General features: G+C 41.3%; 1 protein-coding gene across 1 annotated transcript in view; it reads left to right on the top strand.

Annotated features, from left to right (window-relative positions):
• The window catches only part of atrnl1a (attractin-like 1a), a 239,981-nt gene that overhangs the window by 118,715 nt on the left and 93,445 nt on the right, over window positions 1-27,821 (top strand). The window contains exons 24-25 of the mRNA XM_070840582.1: window positions 1,624-1,781; window positions 20,979-21,040. Coding sequence (XP_070696683.1) covers window positions 1,624-1,781; window positions 20,979-21,040 — 220 coding nt within the window. The remainder of the gene's footprint in view (window positions 1-1,623; window positions 1,782-20,978; window positions 21,041-27,821) is intronic.

The raw sequence follows: 27,821 nt of genomic DNA, 5'->3' as shown, positions 1-27,821 counted from the left end.
TGATTGTTTAGTCTGTGTCTAAAGCTCTCACATTTAGCAGTCTGTCTGTAAAGATATCCTGCAGTCAGTATCTTTTATTGGTGGCCAAGTGTCCTCAAGTAAAACGGTCGGATCCAGTTTGCGCTCGCCTCCTGGGGATTTCCCCTCTTGACAAAATACATCAGAAGCTATTTTGAATTTTGGCATTAGGGCATTTTATATATTTTTCCTCCCGATTTCAATTAAGATAAAAGCACTCTGCTTTCACACTCGCAGTGTCTTGGGGCCCAGAGCCTCTTCAGTTTGGGACTGTGTGTGCGTGTGTGTGTGTGCGCGATTGTGTGCAGACTATTACAGAGTGTTTAATGGCCCTGATAAAGCAGGAGGTAGAAATATTTTATTCACAACGTCTGAAAAACTCAGCCATTAACACAGAACTGCTGATAATGCGCTGAAGGATACTGAAATCACACCACTTCAGCGCTGAGAGAAATTTACAAGCTTGCTCTGAATTACTGCGAGGAGTCGTGAAAATAATCTGCCCGCTTGAGATGAAAGGCATGCTGTGACATTTTGAAATCTTGACTGTCTTCCCTCAACCTGCTCGCTTACCACTTTCTGTGAAATCTTTACAAGGATGTTGAAAACACATGGCTGACGAGTCTCTGTTTGACTTTCATTTGCTTTTTTTTTGTTGGTTTAGTAACTGAATCCCTACTTGTTCTTTTGCCCTAAGAAGATCCTGATGCTTGAAAGACATGAGAAAAATATATTTTTTCTTTTTCTCCCCTATTTTGAAGTCATTCTCTAGCCCCTTCTAGCCTGATCACCTTCATCATTAAAGAATAAAACTGATAATTGGTTCGGCTTTACCGAAGTTAGTTTGACATCTCTCTGCCAAGCCACAAGCCACATTAAGACCATGATTACCAATCTAGGGTGGACACCATCTCAAACGACATAAATGACATGTACTCTGGTTATAGTTATGATGATGGTGCAAACCCACAAGGATAATAAAGTTAAATAACTACCCAAATATTAACTGTTCTTATGCACAATTCTTGTAAAATCCAATGCTGCCATTAAACCGTCCTGCTCATTGATTTATAACATTGTCCACAATTATTTAATACAACCAAGAGATATACAGTGATAAGCATAAACAGTGGTATGCACAGTATTTGTACCAGTTGACAGATCACTATTGTCTGAACTATCACCCAAAGCAAAGTTTTTAAATGGTTGTTTGTGCTCTCACATCCTTCACTTCTGGGAGGATTTCTGGTGACATTTCTCACTGAAAACAAGGAGCATTGCCAGCCACAAACCTCTGTTGATGTGTTGTCTATTGGTTTTCTACAACAAATGAGGCCTTTGGGCAGAAATACAATAAACAGTGTAAAATGTATGACTGTATGTCCCTTTCCCCTTCATGACAGCTGAAGCTGCCCACCAGACAGACACTGAGCACTGCTGAGATGCTAGAATATTCCTATGTGGATGGCTATGGGACTGTTGGAATGGCAAAATAGTTTTGTGTTTGATCTTTTTTTTTTTTTTTTTCCACAGGTTATAAAGTATCCTGATTTGTACACTCTGTTCTACTGTATATTTTCTTAAACTACCCTCTTTCTCTCACAGCTGGAACCATCTCAGGTGAAGAGATGCCCATCATAACGAGGACCAACATCAGAGAGCACCGTGACAGTTTCTCGTGTGAAAAGTTCAACTTCAGGCTTCACCACAACATCACCTTCTACGTCTATGTATCCAACTTCAGCTGGCCAATCAAGATCCAGGTTAGAGGTTCAGGGGAGGGAAGGATACATGAGGCAGCTGAAGGATAGTGACAGCAGAAATGATGTTTACAATAACTTTGACTTCATTTAATTACATTTGTACCAATGCTGACCACTGATGGATGGATACGAAAAATTAGGCCAGTCTGGCTGTAAGGTTTGCAAATAATGACTATTTTCCTTATTGATTAGCTGTTCTCTCTTGGACAGTGAAAAGTTCCCATTAAATGTTCCCAGTGAACAAGATCATGTCTTCAGGTTACATTTTTTAGTCCACGATCTAAGATCTTTAACGTATAGTTACATAAAACAGAAAAAAGCAGCAAAGCCTCACATCAATGAGCAGGAACCATTGTCTATTAACAAATTCATTAACCCAATTAATCAACATATTGATTAACCCTCTCAATCAACAAATTAATTAACCCAATTAATCATCCAAATGGTGCAGTGCTTTGTCTGTAAACCCAGAAAGAGGAATACAGACATATAAAGACATTTACACAGAGAAATTAGAAAACTAAAAGAAATGAAGTTGCTGTGACAGACACAAGTTCTGCCTAAATCACTTGAAAACATTGGTTGCCAGATATTTACTGTGCATTTACTGCTGCTGATTTGGCACATGATGGTGATAACGATGATGATGATGACAAAAGTGGGGGCAGGGGCACTGCTGATAGTGACGTTTGACATGAAGCTGATAATAAGTTCAGCATAGCGGGTTTGATTTACAGGAAATAAAACACACTGTAGATTGAGATTGACATTGTAATTTTCCTAATTCTCCAACAATTTGAATCTGAAAAAGAAAAACATAAAAAATAGTCATTGTGTTGGGTCCTCAAAAATAATCATGCATTATGTTCTTTTTTATTTCTTACTTCTTTCACAACAGTGTTAATAAATCTACTTGCAAGTGCTTTTTATGAAATTACTGAAAATCATTTTTCTTTTGGGAATAATAACATTATTCAAGTAATTAGTGAATAATACACAAGACGCATGTCTCTTCACTATAATAGAATATTAGAAAGACTGTCATGTTCGGCTCACAATTAATGCAAGAAAATGTTTTGTTTCCACATAACTGGTATTTGCTGGGCCAAAATGGCACAAGTTATGCACACACACAAACTCTGAAACCACACGTAGTCCCTCATATTTGGTGTTTGACGTGCAGCAGTTTTCAATAAACTGTCAAATTAATATTTCTTGTGATTGCTGAGGAGAATATTCTGAAAACTTTTTTAGAAATGCAGAGAAGACAAAGAGTAAAGTTTAGTGTTACATTTGGTTTACTCTTAAGAAATAACAATATTTCCCTTCTACAAGCTAAAACCTGGGAACATTGGAGTTGTTTTTAATGTCTTTAATGGGTTAAAATAGATGGATGAAAAAAAAAGACTTAAATTCAGGGAGAGTTTATGTTAATGCCTTTAGTTAAACAAGGTCCAAGGATTAAAAAGGTTTTGATGACATGATGTTTGCAGGAGCTAACAAAAACAAGGAACTTACAGCCATTATGTTGAATCCCCTTCCTATGTCAGTTAAGCTGTTTGGATGAACAAGGTACAGCGCAGTGTACTGTATGGTTTGCATCATCATCATCGTCATCTTCCTCCTCATCATCATCACCAGTTTTCAGGAGCTGTCTCTGTGTAAAACATATAGCCTTGACAGGACGTTGAGCATAAACTATTCTGAAAAGTGTTTGGCAAATCTGCTGGCACATTTAATGATCTGTGAGTTTTCCAATGTCTCTCCATCAATTATGCAGCGCCGGATTAAATCTCCGGGCGGCAGCCACACACACTAAATATTCACGCTCCAGCCTTATGATCCATTAAATTGAAGTAGACTTTTGGCGGTGATATTTTAAGATGACTGTCATGCAGCGGTGCAGGGTGGTTGCTGATGGATGGAGTCAAGAAGTGACAGAATGGAGAAATTAGGGGAGAGTGAAGACAGGCTGGCTGGTTAACTGATGTTGAGGCTTCCGTACAGTCAAAATGTCCAGTATTGAGAAAATGGAGACTTCCTAATTGACAGATTGAGGGAGAGGGACAGCAAGTCTGAGGACAGATAAAGACATAAAGCACAGGATGGATGGATAGACTGATGGGAGAATAACACGTGGGAGGAACTACAGTAGCTGCTCGGTTACATAAGCATTCAAGCAAAAGGTAAAGTACAGAACTTAGATAATCACAGTGACACTTATTTTCAGTTTAATTCATGAATGACATTGAAAGGGTGAAGCTCACATGGTAAACTTAATGCCACCAAAAACTATTTGAGTCACACTGTTACACTAGGTGACAACATGTGCCAAGCAGTTAGAAAGCGCCACTAAACAACACTACAAGGCTTGCAAGGCCATTTATGAATTACATATTTCAGTCAAGCACGAAAGAAAGAGCTAGCAGTTGGCCTCTGATGAGGAAGAAATGGATGATGGAGAAGGGGTTTGTAGCCGTGAAACCTTCTTTCTTTGTTTTTCTTCATCACGTCACAGACAGCTCTTCCCTCACTGGACAGTCGCCGACAAAGAAGGTCAACTGAAAGTTATTGAACAAAGCGGAAGGGTGTAAAATCAGACTGGTCCAGCTGGCAAGGTGCTGCCATAAGGGTTTGCATCTTTGCTCTTATTATCAAAAAAGCAGGTAATAAAACCTCAGTTCAATCCAGTGCCGCTAAAGGATGAGCTTGTATGCGACACATGGTGAAATGTTGCCACATTTATTTTTTCTAACTGATATGCTCTTCTGTGGAAAGATAATTTCGGAAGCTTAATCCCAAGTTTGCGTCATCACTGTTGGTTGGTGTGTATAAATGTCAGCATTTATTGCCAAGTGTCCTGCACCTCGTTATGGGTCATTTGTTCATCGATCGCTCCCCTCATATGCATTTCCCATTAATGCCGCATTATCAGAGCTCCATATATCTGCCAGTTGAAAGGTGATATGATAATTACCACGATGAGGCCTATCTCGCCGCCATGTCAGACATGCCCGTGTGTAACATGAGAAGCACTCGGCGTCCAGTCCTGTGACCTTGGTGGCTTCCGACGCCAGAACAGGGCGAGGATGAGAAATTGTCCTGAGAATTGGTAATGACCCGGTCTGATATATTTGATCTAATAGACCTGAGCGAGCACAGACACACACACACACACACACACACACAGGTGCACACAAAATAGCATCCAAACGCACACAAACACACGCGTACAAACATGAAGGACAAAGAGAAACAGACATGTGGAGCACAAACACTTCACAGCAACAGATCCGGACAACCACTGGCCAGTTGTCAGGAAATGTCCAATAGGTATTCATTACTCCCTGGAGGGATGATTTCAAATGATTTTAGTACGTCTGTGATCTTTCATTTAATACCACCATCAGGTCATCCTAATATTTTGCTCATTCTGTGACATTTGCCTGAAGTGTCACCATCAGCCTAAAATTCTTAATTATTCATGAGAAATACCAATCTAATAGACAGATTGCCATGAAATTACTATGGATGACCCATTTCAATTTTAGACACTCTAAGGGGCTTTCCTCCTGCGCAACCCTCGCAAAATGTCAGCTTTGCAGGCACTGTATTTTGTCATCTGAAAGGCAACTAGTGACAAAATATACAAGCAACTTAATCACACCAGCAGTAACTGTAGTAAGAGAATTAAATCTTGTAGTATGTTAAATATCATGTTACAAGTAAATTGTGCTTACTGACAGAATTTTACCGATCTGAGCCCTCAGCTGTGTATGTGTGAAAGTCTGGCAGCCTGTATTAGCACCGCATTTGATGTAATTTATTGTGGCAGTGAAACACAAACACACACACTGAAACACAGACTCACTTCACGCGGTCTGAGTGGCGGATCCTTCTCTAATTCAGAGGGACCCCTACAGGCCTCTGCTGGACCGAACTCTGTTGTTGACTCTCTGACAGACTCAGGGCGCCGCCTCGCTGATAGAACAATCACCCCTCTCTCACTTTGTTGCTTCACCACCTTTCTTTTATTCTGTGAGTGGCTCCTCGTGTCACACAGAGACAAACATCTAACCATCTGCCCCTGGCGCAAAATCATGTAGACCCGACAGAAAAGTAAAGTGAAGCTAAGTCAAGCTTCTTAGACGTCACTGCCGCTGCCGCCATGCTATCTGTGGTTTGTGATGTTGGTTGGCTAAAGTCCAGTTACATGTCCACCACTATTTCTTTTCAACTAAGACTGTAGTCAATCAGGAAACAACGGCAATAGTAATTGGTTCAAACCCCTAAAACATCCATCCGATTTCCTAACAAGTGAACTACATGCTATCGCTAAACCTTTCCAAAAGGGTTGAGAAGGAGGCAAGGGCGAATGTTCAGGCATACACAGCTTGGGACTTAAGCACCAGAGATCTGCTCTTTAACCATGAGTAAGACCTTTCCCTAACCATAAATCATTTATTTTTAGTTGCTTCAACTTACCCAAACCCTAACCAAGGTTATGCCAAATTAGAAAAGGTTAATATGAGTCATTTGGGCCATTGGGGAAAGATCACACAAACGATTCTGATAGTTTTTAGTATGAGGACCAAATATAATACACAAGCATGAGTTTAGATACTCAAATGGCGACTGGGTGTGGTTTTTGTTCAAGTGCGATAGTTTTGCCCACATGGCTGGAATGTTTTAGCAATAAACAGACAAGAAAATTGGCACCAAAAAAAAAGTTTCCCAGAATGGGTCAAACATCTTATATGAATGAGACAAGTTAAAACACCCAACAAAGCATTCAGACAAGCAGCATTCTGTGTTTGAGGAAAAGATGAAAATAGTCTCATGGATAGGTCCTCACTGCAAAATGTCCTTACCTAGCAGGTCTAATGCTATACTTTGTCCTTAAAAAAGGTAGAAATCCATGAAAACACGCACACATACAGTATATGCGCGCACACACGTGACCTGTGAGTGTTTCCCTGGCGGTGTCCTGACGTCAGCTGGGAGCCGAGGGCTGGTTGTGAGGCAGGGAGGTGTTGGGATCGGTCATTCTGCTGGAACAGATTTTGATTGGTTCTGTCATGATGACCTTGCACCTCCGTCCTCACTCTGCTGCTCTTACAATCATGACAAATTTACCAGAATGCTAAATGCACGTGGGGGTGCATTACAGCATCGGCCTCGACAGGAAATAGTAAAGATCCATTACACATAGATAATTCATTTGAATCTGTATTTGTTTATTGGTCTAGTTTTACAGCTTAGATTCTAAAAGCTTTCAATTTTAGAGCTTTACTTTAATTATACCCAACATCTTGCAATGTTGAATTTCTCTTTTTTGTGAGAAACTTTGATCATAATACTGTAGAAAATCAATAGAAATCATGTGTAAAGTGAACTCTTAGAATAAAAATATCAAAATATATACGAATAAGATATGTCACAGGCAAATATAGAACACTGAAATTTGTTCATTGTCAAACTAGGACCAGCCTGGATTCGTTTCTAATCAAAAAATCATGTTTTATTGATTGAGCTCACAAACATTATGGGAACATGACCCAGTTTCTCTCTTCATCTTTCTGTTTTGAAAGAACTGTTAATTTAGCCAGAAGTTGTATAACTTGAGACCATAACTGTTTCTAATTTGAACATCTCTGTTTGTAATTTAGCAGAAAGCGTTATCTCAACAAGCAAGGACTGTTAAATCGACTGCGATGAGCAGCCCTTTGTCTCCACTCTTTATGCTCTGGAGACACGAAATTAAAATAGACAGCAGGAAGCAAAACACACTTTGCAAAAAGGAGCTTGTTTTTGCTCCTTTAAATCCTCATTTGTAATTTTTGCTGAACAAGTCACGCTTCCCCTGGTGTTCACTCCTGTCTACATTTTCTGCCTCCCTCTCCATGGCAGCCCATGCATCACAGCCTATAGGGCAGCTGATTAAAAGCCTTCTGTCAGAGGTGAGCAGCCATTTTGTTGCAGACGATCTCAGTGCTGGTCGGTTGATTTGATTTGCCGCTCCGAGCTCAGTCACTTATTTATCCTCTGCGCCTGCCATCATTAAATAGGATGCCTCTCCTAATCAGATATCTGACACACACAGAAACGCACACACACACATACGGTAAACACTGTCTCTAAACGTGTCAGTGACGAAGTGTCCTTTATTGAATTAAAACAGAAGTTTGAAACTGTTTACTGTCTGACCAGCACATACACACACCCACCCACACAAACACACACATACAGACACAGAGGAGTAGCAGGGTCTATCTGATGTATCTCATTGAGGCAGTATTATGTTCCGTAAGTGGGAAAGCTGAGTGCTTCCCATTTAACCAGACAGGAAGTCAGCAGCAGTCATCAGCAGATTAGACTGGCCGTGTGGGAATACACCCATGATATGTGTGAGGGCCTGATCACACTGAAATTTATAACAGCCAAATTTGGGAGTGAAATCATTGCGTCTCCGTACAATCCCAGCGGATTGACTTGCAGAGGCAGAGTAAATCTGTGCAGCGCGTTTGCATTTTGCTTAACTCAGGTAAACCGATCAATTGCATCTTCACATTGCTAAACTCTGAGGGAATGGACAGTTTAATGTAGCCCCTTTTCTGCTCCACAAAATCTAAAAAGTATAAACTGCTCCACAAAAGAGATGCTGCATAATCTGCAGTTAGTTGGTAAACAGGAGTTGATGCTACAAATATGTCGGGGGAGAAAATAAACTTTGTTAACTTAGTGGCCAGTTCGTGGCTGAGGTGGGCGTTGGTGGCTGGCTAGCACTAGCATGTTAATAGGGTACACACACAGCCATTTTAATGTGAAATTGCGAGTTAATGTAGCAACATCACATTTATTACCCGGCCATTGTTGCATAAGAGGGGGTCAAATTTAATGTCATCCTATCATCCAGCAAGTGAACAGTCCCCAGTGAACAGAAATCAAATAAAAAAGGCAGGTGTGACTCTTCTGGGATTATCTCGTGTTGTGTTTTCACTGTAGTTTGTTACCAGTGTTCAGGCTGCAGATCGATGCACAAGTGGGCCTTAAGCACCTGCTAAAAGGAGCTACATCTGTGAGCTCTCCTAACAAGTGCACGCATATGGCAGAGCAGGACTAATTTGCATACCATGTAGGTGGAGGCGGCTCTTGGCAACTGCCTTACTTTGGTCATTAGGTCCTCATGAATATGCAAATGCAGAGGAAGAGTGTGTGGTAAACACATTTCAGTCCCTGGAAAATTGACATGTGCATTTGTTAACATGGTGATGTTAATGATGATGTGTGTCCTAGACAGTATTACTAACTGTAAGGATGTAACTAAAAGATGTTCATACTGTAGGGTGCATAAAATCTATTAAAATCAATGCACAATAGAGTACTGTACAATTACCATGGGCTACTGTGAACCTGTTTGTTAAACTCAAATTACCCCAAATCGCTGTGAGAAGTATGAAAAAGTGATCTAAACACATTTAACTTCCTTCTCAAGTAGATACTGTAAATCCCTTTACCCTCAGCGTACAAATAAATTCTTCGTACAAGTATACTTCACTCAATTTGTAATTTTTAATTACTTAATGAATCCCTCTAGGTTATCACAGTAATCGTCCCTTTTGTCCTCACCTCTCAACAATCCCACTTTGGACGTCTTGAATTCAACCTCGTTTGATTTTCATCTTCTTCAAAAATTTGGCTTGTATTAGGATACTGTACTCTTTCGGGCTGTTGATCACAAAATTACGTTTGAAATCTTTGAAATCCTTGAAGGCGTGTTGTTGTGTTGCCATAAAAGGAAAGAGAGCGGGAAAATAAACTGATGTTGTAGACTTTTCTTTATTTCTTTATTTGATCCCCCATAGGGGGAAATTCTCATGTTACAGCAGCAACAATAGAACAGGGAGAGTGAAAAGAAGCAATAGTAAAAGAAAAAATAGCAATAGCAAAATAAATAGAATTTACTATTTCACAGTTGAGAAATATCAACTTGAGAGAATTAATAACTACATTTAGGGAATAGTGATTAGTGTGGGAATAAGTGGGAATAATGTGTAATTGAAACACACAAATTAGTGATTTGATGGAACCATCGCTTTTGTTGTATGTTACATCTGTCAGGCTGTGTGCCGGAGCAAAAACAAGTGTCAAACACAAGAGGAGGAGGGTGAACTTTGGTGGCAGTTTCTAAAGCTCAGACACAAAATAGACTTATTAGGGCCCGAGCACCAAGCGGTGCGAGGTCCCTATTGAAACTGCGTGGGGGGAAAATGTGCAAGGGAGGAAACGTGCCAGTACCCAAGAACCAAGAGGTGTACGGACCTCATAGGCCTCGAGCAGGTAGGCCTCGAAAAAATACGTGAGATGAAAAAAACCAGGAGACCAGGGGGCCAAAAACATAGTTGAAATGCAAGGAATTATTCTTCTTCTTCTTTTTTAGGCAAATGAATTGCATTTTTGGGGGCCTAAACATGCACGAAAAGTCATGAAAGTTTGCAGAAAATTCAGTCGTGGTGAAAAATTACGTATTTCATAGGTTTCGCAAATGGGTGTGACAAAATGGCTCTGTAGCGCCACCTAAACTCAGCCCCGGAACTGCGTTTTATGTACATGTTCAGGGTTAGGGTTCATATATCTCTTCAAGATGAACACAAAAAGTCTCTTGGAGCAATGATCTAAACCAAATAGGAAGTCGGTCATATTGGATTTTTCACGCATTTTTGGCAATTTACAGGGGACGTAAATGAACGAACTAGTCCGAGGGGGTTCCAGCGATCGACTTCAAACTTGGTCAGCTGGTAGAGAAGGCATCAACGATGAAAAGTTATTAAAAGTCTCTACAGATTTGGAACGGTTTGGGCGTGGCGAGCTGTCGAAGTTCAGTGTCTCGCCATGAGTCGCCATCAAACAGGAAGTTGTTAATAACTTGACTGTACATGATCCAATCAGCACCAAACTTGACATGTCTGATGAGAGTCCCACCCTGAAGACGTCTACATGTCAATATTCATTCACAGTCACAGCGCCACCTGGTGGTGACAGGAAATGCTATGTTTTACATTATGATGGCTCAAGACCAGCCAGTTGATCAGATCCACTTCAAATTTGGTCAGGGAAGCCTCAATATGTTGATGTTGGTCTGGAGCGAACACCGTGAGTCTCCGTCAAAAGCTGTTGCCGTGACGACCAGGTGATTTCGATAATACATTTTCCTTCGCCATGAGCATTAAAAGTGCTGTAACTCCACTATACAAGGTGCTATCTTCACTAAATTTATACCGTTTGATGACTGTCCGGCTCTGCTATAACTTCAGCGTACATTATCCAATCTCTTTCAAACTTGTCACGCTTAATAAGAGTCCCAACCTGAAGACATCTAGATGCCAATTAGTGACCACAGTCATTGCGCCACCTGGTGGCAACAGGAAGTAACACATCTCTGGCAATGATCATTTGATTTGCACAACATTTTCACAGTGTAGTCAACACTTCATATACTGGAATATAGGACGTGATTAGTGGCTGTTCTCTGGCGCCACATGGGAACAGGAAGTGGCGTGTAACTCCTTCACGCACTGTCTGACATACATGAACATTTTGAGCCGCGTGGAAGGGTCAGAGTCTGGCACAGGATGGAGCCGCCGCACGCCCCGACGTGCACGGAGGTGCGAGGGCCCTCCAACGCTGCTTGCAGATTTAATTAGGGCCCAAGCACCAAGCGGTGCGAGGACCCTATAGAAATGCGAGTAGGAAAAACGTGCAAGGGAGGAAACGTGCCAGTACCCAAGAACCAAGAGGTGTACGGACCCCATAGGCCCCGAGCATGAAGGGGCTGAAAAAATATATGAAATGCAAGCAACCAGGGGGCCGAAAACATAGTTGAAATGCAAGGAATTCTTCTTATTATTATTATTCTTCTTCTCCTCCTCCTTTTCCCCAATGAATTGCATTTTGGGGGCCTAAACATGCACGAAAACTCATGAAAGTTTGCAGAAAATTCAATCGTGGTGAAAAATTCCGTAATGCCCTGATTTTTTTTTTTTTTTATTGCATTGCCCTGAAAATGCAGGTTTTACTGAAAAGTGCAGACCAGTGGACATAAGAGAGTCTCCTGAACACGTAGATGTAATCTAAGGTCTATCTGGTGAAATGAGCGCAAGAGAAGTGTTTCTCCCTCCCTCCTCTGTCATTTTAACATGGCAGTCAATGAGGCGTTCGGTCGGTGCTCCCGTCGCTCCGAGGCTCGTGGGACGCGCTGCATGCGTTTCTGTGTGTTGTGAGTCACATGACTGCGTGTCCAAAGACTTAAGCTACATTTTGAGCGATAAACTGTGACGGTGGGTGAAACGGTTCGGCCAAACCAGCGAGTTAAAGACAAAAGTTTCATGTGATTTTTCCGCTCCTCCACCCTCTAGCGATGACGTCACCCACTCTAGCGCAGCCACATACACACTCATATAAAATGAGAAGAAGTTTAAAAATTTTTTTAAAGACGACTGTGATGAAGTGGGGACTGGCACAAAGGAAGTAGAGATATGTGCTGAAAGAGGGAGAGATGATGAACGTTTTAAAGCTTCATTGGAGTTTCTAGCTAAAAGCATGAAGGAGCTGTGAGGGCTAGAAGTCGGGTGAAGAAATGGGAATGTTGAAAATTTTTCACATTCATTTCTATGAGGAAATAAATAAATCGGACATTTTTAAAGTTTCGGATATGAAAAGTCATAGCAGAGCCACTTCCAGAGCTCTCAGAAACTCCTAAAGGACTCCTGCAACCATTGACATATACACAAGATATCTTGAGATATCTTGTCTTGAGATATTTCTATGTGATGAACAATACTGGAAAAACTATTTTTCAAACAAAAACAAGTTTGTAAGTAACCAGAATGTTGGGTGAGAATGAGAACCAGAATGAGGGTCACTGATGACCTCAGAGGCTTCCAGAATGTTGAAACGATATAAATAGAGACGGATCCCAAACTGAGCCGAGGGAGATAGACAGAGAGAGATACACGTTCACCACACATCCGAGACACACCACCGTTCCAAGAACACTTCAACAACCATTGAAAACCCGTTACAACTGCGATCGGTTCCATTAAGAAGATCAATGAAAGCCAACAGCAGTCCAGTCGAGGCAATGCTGCCTGCGGGTCTCACCTGGGGAGAGATCATGGAGTTGGAGGACGAAAAACAGGAGTTACTAGCTACACTACCTGTTGATGGCAGCAGCGCTGTCGAAAATATGGATTGGGAGTCCAATGAGGTCTCTCCTGCTCCGATGGATGCAAGAGAGCCTCATGAAAACACCCAGAGGGAGCAGCCACCTCAAAACAACGGGGATGGCCAGCAACCTCAAATCAACGGGGATGGCCAGCCACCTCAAAACCACCGGGGTGGCGGCCGACCTCAAAACCACCGGGGTGGCCAGTCATCTCAGTACTACTGGGATTCCCAGTCATCTCGAAACCACCGGGGTGGCCAGTCATCTCAATACTACTGGGATTCCCGGTCATCTCAAAACCACCAGGGTGGCCAGTCATCTCAAAACCACCGGGGTGGCCAGCCACCACAAAACCACCGGGGTGGCCAGCCACCACAAAACCACCAGGGTGGCCAGCCACCTCAAAACCACCAGGGTGGCCAGCCACCTCAAAGCCACAAGGGTGGCCAGCCACCTCAAAGCCACAAGGGTGGCCAGCAACCTCAAAACCACCAGGGTGGCCAGTCATCTCAAAACCACCAGGGTGGCCAGTCATCTCAGAACCACCAGGGTGGCCAGTCATCTCCATACTACTGGGGGAGGAATCCACCTCTGCACCAGCGTCTGCAGAAAGCCCTAACCGACCTTCACTATGAAAGAGGTTTGAGACGTAGGGAGCAGCAAACTTCTTACAATGAGAAGTACATGCGTGAGATGCAGAGTGGAAACTGAAGCAGCAGCAGAGCTTGAGGTTCGATCTAGACAAGGAGGTGGTGAGGCTCAAACAGGAAATCAAGAGTCTCTCCTCCACAGCCCTCACAGCCGAGCCCCTGGACGGGTCGAACAACAACAAAGACGACCTGATCAAAGATCTCACAGATCAAGTCCAAGCTGAAAGGCAGAGAGCTGACCTCCTGAAAGAAGAACTGGAGGAACTCAGGCTTGAGTTTAATGAGAGAGTCACCAAAGTCCTGAGCCTGGAAGAAAGGCTGAAAGGCGAAAGAGACTCTCTGTTGGTCTTCAAACTAAAGACGCATGAACTGCAGAAACAAGTTGATACCTACAAAAACCCAATGATGCTCCAGGTGTGTGAGCAGATTGGAAAAACCCCCATTTCAAAGGTAAACAACTTGATCACAACTGACCTCCATGCACCACAGAACACTTCTGTCGCAGAGGAGGTTGCCCTTCCGGAGGAGTCCCAGGTCGCTCCACTGGAGGAGGCCCAAGTTACCGAAGAGGTCGCCCCACTGGAGGAGGCCCAAGTCACCGAAGAGGTTGCTCCACTGGAGGAGGCCCAAGTTACCAAGGAGGTCGCCCCACTGGAGGAGGCCCAAGTCACCGAAGAGGTCGCCCCAAAGGAGGAGGCCCAAGTCACAGAAGAGGTCGCCCCACTGAAGGAGGCCCAAGTCACCGAAGAGGTCGCCCCACTGGAGGAGACCCAAGTCACCGAAGAGGTCGCCCCGAAGGAGGAGGCCCAAGTCACCGAAGAGGTCGCCCCACTTGAGGAGGCCCAAGTCACTGAAGAGGTCCCCCTGCTTCCACTCTTTATGCTAAGCTAGGCTAACCACGTCCTGCCTCCAGCTCCAGCTCTTCTTTTAAATTGAGGAGTCACGGACAAAGTGTGTTTTCATATAATTAGATATTATCACTGGTGCATTTACAGGCCAAAAAAAATCTAAACACAAAGGGAACAGCACTCAGACACATTTGTTTTGAAAGGAAACCTTCAAATAAATATTGTAGTGACAAAATGGGTTATTTCAACCAGAATTATAATGTAATTTATTAAGATTTAATTTAACATTATTTTTCAGTATTATTTTTAGTTTCAGCAATTAATATTTAACTGATTCTACTTCAGGTTTTTACAAGAGTAAAGAGCTTTCTCTTCCAACTGGTGGCGACCTGTTGTTACCACGCTTTGCAACAGAGAAGTGTAGCGTGGCACTGTAGTACCACATTGGGCATGGCCATCATACAACAGGCAGCACCTGACCACATTGAGCTGTGATGTTGGTTGTTGTCAGAAGTCAACGCACAGAGTCCAGTGCAGTTGTGTTTTACCTTGTGTGGAGAGGAGGAACCGTTGGAGTCGCTCACTGCTTTAAACTGTGAGTGAGCGTCCATCAGTGTTGTCCAAGTGATGAACTGGCTTTCCAGGCTCGTTTCCAGTGTATGTGAGCAGCCTGCGGCCCTGATGAGGATTAAGCGAGAAGAGTAAATGAACTGATTCCTGCTGCTTTATCTTTACCCACCATCATCCTTTCTCCTGCTCCCCTCTCATCACCTCCCAGTCCTCATTCATCTCCTGCCTCATTCTCTTTTCTCCTTTTCATCCGTGTTGTACTTCCCCTTGTTTTTTCTCTATTTCTTGCTCTCCTCGCCATTTTTTTCCCTCTCCTTTCTCTTATTGATTAGCCAAATACTTTCTTTCATTCCAGGTTTTAACAAGCAGTCCTTGGCTCAGGGTTAGGGAAATAAAAGGCAGCCCACTGCTGTCACAGCTCATGCGCTTGTCCCCAGAGGGCCACCATAGGCCCTCAGTAATGACAGGATTGTAGAACTGGGGTCCTTAGAGTCCTCTTTACGTCATTCCTGTTCCTCTCATCTTTTACCACTTTCTCCCCTCTCAGTCCCTTGCTCTTATTCTCACACTCTGTCCTGTGGTAATTGCAGTTCTAACTTCAAGATTAAGAAAAATATTCCCCGTAAATAGACCGTTGGCCATTGATCTCAAAACAATTATATGCTATGGAAAAGGAATACTGCTGTTTGTTGTGTTTTTGTCGTAATGTGTAAGGTATTTCAGTGCTTCTTTGTCTCTGTGTTGGAGAATTCCGATTGATATTGATTCCTCTGACCCCTTCTTCCTTGCTGTATTTCCCCTGAAGTTACCTTTTGTATCAGAATCAACTCCGTGTCAGCAGTTACAGTCACACACTGTGTTGCGGAAAGGTGAAAACAAGTGATTAACAAGAGGCTCCTACCCATTCATACAATACTTTGCTTTAACAACCTTCTTCAGACTTTTTGAGCTCTGTTCACGCTGTGACACCAGTCATTTTTGGCTGCCTGACAACAGGAGACCCTTGTCACACATTATACAAGCTGACAAGAACACCTACACTTATAGATTAACCCAAACTAACTTAAAACTTAAAAGACATACTAGAAATGCACTTGAAGAAACGCACAAGCCTAGCAGCATTCAAGTGGCCATAAGTGATATTTAATAATAATGTGTCAAACATCAATGCCAAAACAATTTGACAATGTGAAAGGTATTCTTCATCGATAATCCTACTGAGAATTATCATTGATTAGCTTATGGCCTGAAACCGTACTGTTCTTGTGCACTCTCATTGGTCTCATTGCATTTTTTTCACGAAGCGGTTTTCAGGTGTAAATACCCCACTCCGCAATACCTCCCCAGCACCTAATGCCACACAAACACAAGTTAGTAACTAAGTGGTGCAGCCAAAGAGCTAGATATGTCCCTCAATAGTTGGTGGAGACCAAAATCAGAGCTATTGAAGGGTGAATATTGAATTTACATTCATCAGGTGGCCAGAAACAATTCAAATACATGATTATATTGCTCCATAACAGGATGTGCAAAGCAACTGCTAACAATTTCACCAAATCAACTTAAACAGTGACGTCATGTGTCAATTTTGAGTTCACAACCTGTTTCTGCTGCTGACAAGTGACAAAAAAAAAAATCATGTATAGCAAGTTTAAAGCTACAAACAAATCATAAACACAGGACTCTATGTTGGAGCCACTGTTGCGCAAATGCTCCCTCCATTCAAAAGGAATATATCATGTTAGGATGTACATGATTGTTTTTCCACACAAATAATATGACCACACTTTTTAAAATTTAATTTTGAGAAGAAAAAAAAAAGCACTCTCATGTAATCATGTGTGGAGTGTTCATATAGCAACAATCTACGCAAACTGTGAAATCTGTTAACCACTCCTTGCTTCAGAAATTGCAGACTTCTTCTTTATTTGTTTTGACATAACATACAAAAACTGTTGACCATAATATCAGTTTTGAACGTCTATGACACAGTCTCATTGGGAACTGAACAATACACAAGTATAACATAATTTGAGGACTAATGCATGGATTGCATTAAGTCTTACATGTTCATGGTAATTTGTACATTCTTTGTTTGGGTACATTCAGCTTGTGTCATGCGTATGTGTGTGCATGTCTGTACTGGCGTCAGACTTTTGTGTTTGCGGCTCTGCAGTGGTGTGGATCAGGGAGAAAAGGGTGTGATCTGAACAGCTTATTGATTATAGTTGTGTTTAACGACTGCGGTTGTTGTAAATTGAAATGATGGCTGTTGGCTGGAGTTGGTTTGGGACTGGAAAGTGTGTGTGTGAGTGAGAGCTATAAATTAGGAGAAATGTTGAAGTACCTATTCATATACTATATTAATAATAGCCACAAAAATGTCCACTGTGCTAGTTTGTACTTTTGTGTCGTGCTTGTTATAAACTGTCATTTCTTACAGCACGTTCACATATGTATATTTTTTTCCGTCTTTGTTAGTGTAGAGTTTATGTATACATTCATTATAGCTCTTTATGTTGCCAGGGGATAATATTGTAAATTGCTGCATTGGAAGCCTGAATGCAAAGCCAGGCTCTTTTCTCCCTGATGCCTGTATTAATGCTGTGTCCCCCTGGACCTAAATCAGCTTTTCTGCAGGTTTTTCACTGTCAGGCCATTTTACCTGCTGCACAAATGCCGGTAAACCTCTTAAGTCCATTCTGCCCCATTTCTTTCTCTCTTCCCCTCCCAGCTAGTCTCGGTGGATTCACCAAAGACAAAGACACAGTCTTTCCGGCTATTAGAGCCATTTAAAGGTATCCCCATGTTGAACATCCTTGAAATATATTGCTGTCAAATCTATTGTGATGCCTGTGATCAGTGTTTTTATACTTTATAGTCTCTGGAAGCTGCAGTGCTGCTCAGGAGTCTTAATGATTTTAAAAGTGGGTCTTTGGCAGTCCACCTGTCATGAGGATCAGATGATGTCACATGCTAATTTGCACATCAGTGGCCTCAGCTGTGCCACTTTCACATTGTCCGTAAGTTTCATAAAGGAAAATGCAAGACTTTGAGTCTTTTTTCAAGCCAATTAAAATGAAATATATGTGTGACAATTCACCTCTTAGTGTAAAAGATGAAAATGAATAAAAAAGGTGCAGATTTACCTGACAGAGCCTTAAGAAACAGCTCACTGAGAGACATTTGAATATGTCTAAAGTTAAATTGCAGCTTTATTATATGAACTTCTTACATCCAGAGCTCAGCTTTTTCACAAAAACATTTGGCATTGACAGCCAAGTAAACAATGAAGACTTACTGATGTCCTCATTCATAGTAATCAGGAAGCTGATGTGTCATCCAATGTAAGCAGTAGGGGTGTGCATTTCACGCAAATATACTATTTGATAGTCACTGTGAACTATTCAAAGATTATTCTCGCCTCCAGATCGCAGTGGGTGCAGCTCGTTCAAACTTCACTACATTGTTATTTTTATCTGCTAATCGTTTCGCCTTTATTGCTGAAACATGTATTACTTATGTGGCACATGTGACCCTGGCTGAAGGCTTATCAACCACAGCAATAGACTTAAAAAAAAGTCATGGGAGAGGGAAGAACAAAGTGTAACTGGTGGAGAGTTAGACAAAATGTCTAATAGCTAAATAGCTGATTTTGAAGATCAGTAACGCGGATGAGGGGGTTTATACGTCAGGTCACGTGGTAGTCGGTTTTCAGAAGGGCTAGGGAAAATGGAATTTTGAAACTCAAAATTTAAGATTTTCAAATTTTTGTACATATGGAACACTAATATGAATATAAATTGGGATATAAATCCTAAAAATACTAATAAAATAATAAAATTAGCTAACCATTTGCCTTTGGTCCACTTCTGGTTGTGGCCTTTCACTTGGCCTTTACAAAATACTGAAATTGCTAAGCTATGTCCTGTCGGGACCTTGATCTGTGTTGGGTTTCTATGAGAGAATGCCAATCCTCTTCCCACTGTTTAGAAACCAGGTTCCTACAAGGCAGAGAAGTGAATGGAAAATCAATTATGTCTGTAATAAATAATCCTCTTAACATGAGGGAGTTTAAACATGGACAACAGTGGCTTTTCAGGAGTTTTCATAGCTGAAGGCCAAAACTTTGCTGTGAAGCGGCAATCTCTCATACTCTGAGGCACACAAACACAGGCGCACACATACAGTAAACACACACGGCTGACGATGAAGACAGATTGCAGGGTTATTTTTTGAGGGATGAGATAAGGTGAGAGGTGAGGAACAGTTTTTATACTGATGTGTGAGTAATGTGTGTGGGTGTGTATGCTGATGAAACAAGTGGAAATGTGCTTAGTACTTTTATTATATTCATTGATAGTGCAGCGTACAGTATAATATGTATTGTTTGAATATATATATAGAAACAATGTTGTTAGGCTTTTGTGCTGTATGTCTCTTTCATTAGTTGACATGGAATATTCCATTCATCAAATTAATCCTTTTAATCTATGTTTCAAACGTCATTTCAAACGATATCTGAAAATCTTAAAAACCAGAAACTGTGTGCTTCACTAAATAACATTAGGACTGATGGCAAAAAAATACGTCTTCTGTTTTGAAATTTGGGTGAATTGACCCTTTAAAGTAATCCCTCAGGATGTGTGATTCAACATGTATCAGATCTGTGGCTCAGGACAGTAGAGGGCCACCCACTGCACCAACACCCCTGTACAAAAAAAAAAAAGACATGATGATGGATGATGCAGTCAGTGGATTTAGTGGTGCTGTAGCATCCAGCAGGTTTGTCGGAGTTCAATTGAACAAAGTGCTGCAGAACACTGGAGAGCACAAAAGGCAAGAAGCCCTTTCTTATAATAAGCTACAAACCATATAGGTAGTGGCCTGGAGTGCATTCTTAGTGTGGGGGCAGACAAGGAGATAGAAAGCATGTGAGAATGCATTTGGCAGAAATAAAATTGTTGGCCTTATGTAAGAGGTCTGAACATTGTCCTTAGGTAAGAAAGATGTTGATCCACAGCTATTGCATCAGTTTCACATGATGCTCTATAACACATGTTGGGGGGGAAGCAAGATTACATAAGGACTCAGTGGAATTTTATGGTATGTATAGTCAGAGTTGCTTTGCTTTGTGCAAAACAATATCTCTACTAGAATATGGTTGTTTTTCCTCAATCATTTTAGGACATGTAATTATTCATTTCAGAACTATTCATCACCTATTCTGGCCTGACCTATTTTGATCCTCTTTTACCTGTATAACCCTCTGTGTTGTGTGGAATAAGATGGAGTTACATAATTTAGTACATACACTGAGAACTAGTGCTGACACAATTATTAATGTATTCCATTTGTCAGGCAGAAAAAAAAGATGGTAATTAAGTTCAGACTGAACTGGAAGTTTGTTTGCCCGTCTTTATGAAGGTGTAATTTTACGTAATTATGAGGTGATTTTTGTTCTGTGTTTAAGTAATAATAATTTAAAGGAAGGAAGAATAGAGTGCTGTCACATGTTCTCACACACACACACACATGTTCAAAAGATAAACAATAAACTGAGCAAAAATACATTTTAAATGTGAGGATTAGCTGCGTTCGAAGACATCATTTTAGGCTATGGGGAATTTAGTTTTCATGTTTGAGGTATATTCAAATGCAGAAATAAAAAAATAGAAAATGTTGAAAATGGAAAATCTGCATTTTAACTGTTTCTCAAGCGATTACCATTAAAACACTGGACATTTTTGCCACTGTGTTTATCACCAGCATCATCGTAATTTACAGCATCATAAAATATTTCTAACTTAATTTGGACTACAGATTTTCAACTGGGCAGCATGTTCTAACTTATTTCTAACCATATCTTTTCTTACATTGTTTTTTTCTCTCCCTTTCCCTACAGATTGCTTTCTCCCAGCACAACAGCATCATGGACTTGGTGCAGTTCTTTGTCACCTTCTTCAGGTAAGTTTCTCCTGCTTGTCATATTTACTGTGCGCACTGTGTTTCCTGTAGAGTGTCCAGCTGCTCCTCACAGGGCTTCGCTGCTCAGTGGTTGACTTCCCAGAGGCTCTTTGCTCAAGTGGGCCATAACCTGAACTTACTGAGTTACAGTAGGTGGCAACAGCCTCAGGCAAGACACTTAACTCCCAACATCTCTGGCGATCTTGTGCATCTGTTCAACAGCAGCAAGCAAAAGTGTGGGGTAACTAGATGCGAGTTGGATTGCTGAGAAAGAGCAAGAATGCTCAGTTGATATAAAGCAAATGTATTGTTAGTAAGGTCATAAGAATGTAATGCTTTCTGTTTTTCCACTTATTCGCTCACTCAGGTCAGAGAAAATGAATCTCATCTTATTAAACTGAAAATGTAGAAACTAATTAACCAATGAGAATGGAAATGTATGTTTGTTTTCATTGATATTTGCTACCTCCAGATATTGTCACTGACATAAAGCCACTGACAGCAGGGTGCTAATATTTATCATTAGAATATGTTTTATGTAGTAAAATGTATTTATCATGCTATTGGATCTCTAGAGCATGGCCCCAAAGACGAACTGTGTGTTGATACAGAACGCAAAGAGGGCACGATTGCATCGCAAGTTAACAGTGAGGAGAGATTAGCACCTGGGTAGCACGACCAGATGCATCTACAAGAGTTTAAATAGTTTGAGCTTCATACTCATCTTCATTAATCTTCTCCATAAATGTACAGAGAAAGAGGTAAAAAAAAAAAAAAAAAAAGTAACAATGACAATATGAACTGGAGTTCTGACATTAGTTACAAGCTGAGCTGCCACACAAACACACAGAGACATACTCCCAAACACACACACACACAAGCTTACAGCTCACATTTGCACAGTTAGCACATGGCCTCTTTGGGGTGAGTCAACACAGACTGCACGATCTGTCCGAATTTCGAGCAAATGTCATGGGGCAAAAATTCTCTTGGCTTTCTGTCTGAAGCCTTAACATAACTTAGCCGAGCAAACAGAAAAGCAGCAGTGTGTCGGTTGAAATTAGAATGTACGATCTTTGTTAGTCAGGATATTCTACAGAGCTCACTGTCAAGACTTTTACAAATCAGTAGAAATCTTCACTTCACTTCATTGGCAGCGAATGTATTTTTCTGCTCGTGGTATGTTATCAAAAATATTTTCGGATATCCCAAAACCATCCCAAAGAAATGTGGAACCGTTTGCATGATTAGGTATCACTAGCACTGAAAGGCTTTTTTTTTGTGATTTGGATGACTTGACCCTTTTAACTGGAACTGTTCGACAACCAAAAGCTGATTTTAGGACAACGTCCTGTTGTGTGTGTCTCAGGTTCGTCTGTCTGAAGCAGGAAGTTTTTGCAATATTGCTGCTTAACATGGTTTGGGATAATAGAAATCTTAGGCCCTAAAATGTATTCCAGTCTTCCACAAACATCAAGCCCATTAACACCCAGAAAAATCAGTCCATTTTTTTCATGTGGACTGTGTGAGAGACGTTTATGTCACAGGTCGTCGTGTAGACAGGCAGTGGATATAATGAGAGTGAGTGTGTTTCAGGAAGTCTGGAATGAAGTCGGCTGTCTCCAGGCAAGATTCTGTCACTCAGCTTCGACACCGGACAAGTGTGTGTTTGTCTGTGTGAGTGTGCACATTGTTTCCTGTATATGCATATGTCCTCCTCGCTGCGTGTTCATGCTTGTGTTTGTGTGTGTGTGTGTCACTGTGCAGCCATGTGAGGAAGTGAGCCATCTCTGTGCCCAGGGCCGGCTTCCGGACATCAGCGACCTTTAGGCCAGCATAGGGGGATGATGTCATCAGTAGGGGACAGCATCAAGTTTTGCCGAGAGAGTTCAGTGTTGCCTCTGTGTGTGTGTGTGTGTGTGTGTTAGTCACTACTGTGTTTATGAGTTGCTCTCTTCTGCACTGCACCAGACTCACAGTGAGAAAAGGTTATGCGCTACAACTACAGGACTTTTTGTTGACGGTCTATTTACTACTCTTGTTATATAATGCAATGTAAAGTTTTTATTTCTGCGCTGGAAAAGGTATTCCGGTCCTTTACTTGTATAGTAGTGGCATTACCACAATGGAAAGGGGCTCACTATGAAGAAAACTAAGTTCAGTCTTACCTTACTGTATAAACCTCATTTTCAGGCAGCAGCAAGCCGCTGTTTTCAGCCAGCAAGCTCTAATAAATCCACCAATTGCAGACTGACAAGGTTAGAAACCACCTGGTAAAGAAATTGAAACTTCAAGCAGTTACCACATGAAACTACAGTTTTCTCAGGAGTTGGAGGGGGCTAAAACAGAAAAATGCTCTGTTTAGATTTGGCCCAGCTTGTGATGTCAGTCGCAGCACTCCCTTCAGCAGGCTGATGCTCCCACCCACTGACACCCTAAATCCACCTCACTGTCCGCCAGTCATCAGTGGAAGTGAAGACCAGAAGATTTACTTAACAGAAATGCCCCCACAATGACAGCAGAATGGGAATTTATGTGTGTAACATTATTTTGCTCAGTGCTGCTTTCTGGATGAGGGCCGGCAACGGCAAATTGCTCAAAGATGGATCGATACCAGTTATCTGTGACCCAACTTCAGTCTTTGAAGCTTTATGTTTTGCTGTGTTTTATGCTGCTTTGCTGTTTATTTAGCAGGTCTGACTGCTGAACTTGCTGCTGGCATGTTACTTGGCTAATGCCTTTCCCCTTTGGAGACGGCAGCGCTGATGCGGGAGTTGGTGGATGGTGCATGCTCAGGCTTCTGGAAGCTGGCCAATCAGAGCAGACTGGGCTTTAAGAGCCCTAAAGAGACAGGAGCTTAAAACGGAGCCTCAAGAAAGAGGGTGAAAGGAGATATATGCAGTATGCACAGTTTAAGAAAAATAATGTATATAATTAAAAGAATAATGTGTTTTATAATTATAATCACAGCATGTAAAGATATTCTAGTAGGAATTCAAAATATGTCTCCTTTGAGTAAATCTTTGTAAATATTAGAACTAAAATGTACATATTTAGTATAAAAATAAGTCAGCTTAGTCCTGTCAAAGTGTCAGATTATTTACGTTTTAATGCATAAGATGCACTTTAATGTTTAAAGTGTACCTAAGTAAACTCATCATACATCACATACACTACCTTACCATCACAGTATAACTGGTATTATAAAGTAATGATCACTCATAGATAAATATAGTGATCAGTCTAGTAAATTCCACAAAAAAATCAAACTGGACTGTACTACAGTAAATACACTTTATTTTTCCTGTTCTGTCTTCTCAGGATTTTTGTTTTCATGTGCACATAAACTACAGGTTGTGTGTCAGAGATGGACACTTGGCATAGTACATAGCTACACTACATGGGTTTGTGTGAGTATGTGTATTTCTTTTGGCTCCACTATGCTGATGCGGTTTGGAGCCGGAGTGCCAAAGAGCCTGAGTCATGACTCCCATTGTGTGTGTGTGAGTGAGTGTATGTGGTGTGTGTGTGTGTGTGTGTGTGTGTGTGTGTGGAGGTAGCCTGTAGGCAGAAGGCACCGTGATGAGATGCAGACTGGCACTGGGAAGGAAAAGAAGAGAGACAGAAGTAGAATGAGTGAAAGTAGAGATCCATGCGTATCGTCTATCGATTGGCTGACATCGTGTCTGTCATCAAGCAAATACGTATGAAGGAAGTATTACCTTTGCATTGAATCTATATCTGCAAAGTGGTCACTGCTAATTCTAAATGTTCATAGTGAGCATGTGCAAAAAGTGTAATTGCCCAAAGAACAGTGTGTTTATTAAATAAATAATATATAGATGTTCTTTTTTTCAGAAAATTAGGCCCAGCTGCTTAAAGTATCTACTTCCTGTGTCTCCCTGATAAGCTGTGAAATCTCCCTCTACAAAGATGTGGACGTCTCTCCCCTCCCTCCATCCGTCCTCCTCATGTATTCTTTCTCATCTCTTAAATGAAGGAGAGTAAAAGGGAAAATGGCCATAATTAAACAGCATTTATGTCTCCGCTCTCCACAGTCTCAAATACTAATTGGTGACAGTGCAGTTGAGCTTTGTCCAATTACTCCCAGCTCTCGCTCGCTTGATTAGCAATCAGTTTCTCTCATTCTTTCTCTCTCTCTCTCTCTCTCTATCTCTTTCTCTCTCTCTCTCTCTCTTTCCCAAAACAGTGGTGAAGCCGCTCAGCACAAAGAGGCTCATAAGACTCCCCGAGCTCACCCTCTTCATTTCAAATGACCATCCCTATCAACGCTCACTTCCACCAGGATTCTCTGCACAGATTTTAGTCTTTGTTTCAATATCCTTCATTAGCCTGCACTTTGTCAGGTTTGGGAGTTGCTCTATTTGTTTAAACTTATGCACAGAGGAGCAGGAGAGATGAGTTAAATTAGCTCCTATACACATTAAGTTTGCAACTCTGTTTTCTGCAAGAGCAACATCCATTTCTTGACCACTTAGCCACACCACGGTGTGTTTGGACTTTTTTTTTCTGTTTTGGTGGTTATACATACCTATGACTCTACATGAATGAGAATTAGGCAAATCGACTCTAATTCAAGTCGAACCAAACAAGTCAACTGATATACTTTTATATTTATACAGCTTGAATTCATCCGTTCCAGAAAGCTATGATACAACACCATCTGTCTTCAGACCATTGACTCGAATAAGGAAAAACACTTCCACCAAAAAGAAGAGAAAAACACTCAGATGTGAAAAAAACACAAAGAAAAAGTAAATGAATGAGGCAGGATTCCACTTTCTGGGCAGACAAACATGCACCAGATTAGACAGAGGTAGCAGGAGTTGGCAGAATTACAATTTCCAGCGAAGAACTTCACAGTATCACGGGTACAGATTACCAGAGAAAAACTTTTCTGTATGGCAACTAAGTACTACAGCTACACAGAAAAACAAAATAATAAGTATGTGATTACAAACCTCAAACGAAGACTTCACAAATGAAAGAAATGTTCAGTCCAGTGTTGTAGATAGTACACCATTGGTCTCATCATCTTTTACTTTCAAAAATAATGGGTTGTTTGACAAAGTTAAGCGTCACTCAACTTGTGCTAGATAAGGTCACGTCATCCACCCTTAAGTTTACTGATGCAACTTTAATACAAAACTAGGCTCGTAAAACTTTGCAGCCTTGCTCTAGTATTTTCCTGTGTCGGTCTGTGGACAATGACTACAGGGGGAAAAGTTGAAAATTGATTCAGGGCTTCCAAATTGAAAATTTAGGAAGCAGCCCTATGGAGTGGGGTTTATTTTACGATGTTTGGATATGTAAAATAGCCAGCTGGTTCACAGGCAAGCTTCACTTCACTTCACTTCAATTTGCTGAAATGAAAACACAATGGTTAAAAAAAAAAAAAAAAAAAGTAGCGAGAAAAAGAATGATCCTGGCGGCAAAGAAGACAGATAAAAGTTTAAATGTTAAAAAGGTTACGGGAAGCTTCTCCGTCAGGACCGGAGGCCTCTGTGTGGCCTGTCTCTGCACTCGGAGTTTAGCTGCTGGTTGTGCAGATGGAAAGCTGTTTCCGATTATGTGCTATCTGTGGCTCATGTTCAACGAATAGCTTATTGATTTTTCACTCTGCCCGCTGGGGTTCAGATGTTTCACTGCCTTCTCCTGCATACATGTGTGTGTGTGTGTACGTGTGTGTGTTACGTGCTGTGCTTTTGGTTTTTTTTTTTTTTTATTTGTTTAAACCAAGCCACACTACTCAAAAAACACAACCTCACACACATTCTCGCGATTATGCACACACTCTCACATGCACCCAGACTCGCTCTTGCTCACATTCCCTGGTTGTTTAATCACTGCGATTGCTATTACCTGTGGCTGAACAGTCTTAAACCTAAACCTATCAGGAGGCTCAGTGAAGTGTTAACAAACCCACAGTACATTTCCAGTCTCTCCCCCCCCCTTTCTTCCTTCTCCCTAATGCCTTGGTAATAGCGACAATTAGCCACTCCGCCCCATTGGTTAGATGGCTAAGCCTGGGCCCTGTGGCCCATTAATGGTGAGCTGAGGTAATACAGGCTGAATAGGGAATCTTGGACCTGATTGGATTTGAATCCCAGCCAGTGGAGGATTTTTAGAAGGTACATTTGGAAGATGGAAAATCATTGCTGTAGAGTTACTGAGCGTATTTGTCTTTGCTTTAATTGTTCTGGGGAATATTCAGTGCAGTGTCGGTCCTGGCATACGTGGTGTCTGGCCTGGTGAGCCCATGAAGGTGCAAAAGGGGTAGTAGCACAAGCAAAAGTATTTTGAAAATACTATTTCATTTATATTGCGCTTGTGAAAAATAGACATTGCAAAGTAGCATTAAACGATCTGGAAAATGAATAAACAATGAAATTAAGATCAGGTAACCGGTAACATATACTGTAACTATTTTTTGCTGTCCATTATAGCCTCCATATTAAATTACAAAATACATTGTTTGTCCATATCTTCTAAACTGACACGCATTTTCAACATCATTTGTGTGACTTAAATAATAAATAACCAAATGATGATGATGACGATGATTACTATCATATCATTATTGATAGTAGTAGAATTAATAGTAGTAGTAGTATTAGCAGTAATAGTAATAATAGTAGTATTAGTATTAGTATCATTGCTATTTCTACCACCCCCCTTATATGCTGCAAAGACCCCACCTCTGATTGGTCAGTTTAGGTATGACCCGCCTCTGGTTAGTCAGAAGATAGCCCTGTCCTAA

The sequence above is a fragment of the Pempheris klunzingeri genome, chromosome 12 (genome assembly GCF_042242105.1).
Source record: "Pempheris klunzingeri isolate RE-2024b chromosome 12, fPemKlu1.hap1, whole genome shotgun sequence".
Classification (NCBI taxonomy): Eukaryota; Metazoa; Chordata; class Actinopteri; order Acropomatiformes; family Pempheridae; genus Pempheris; species Pempheris klunzingeri.
The sequence above is the reverse complement of the archived record's forward strand: the minus strand, read 5'-3'. Positions and strand labels throughout refer to the sequence as shown.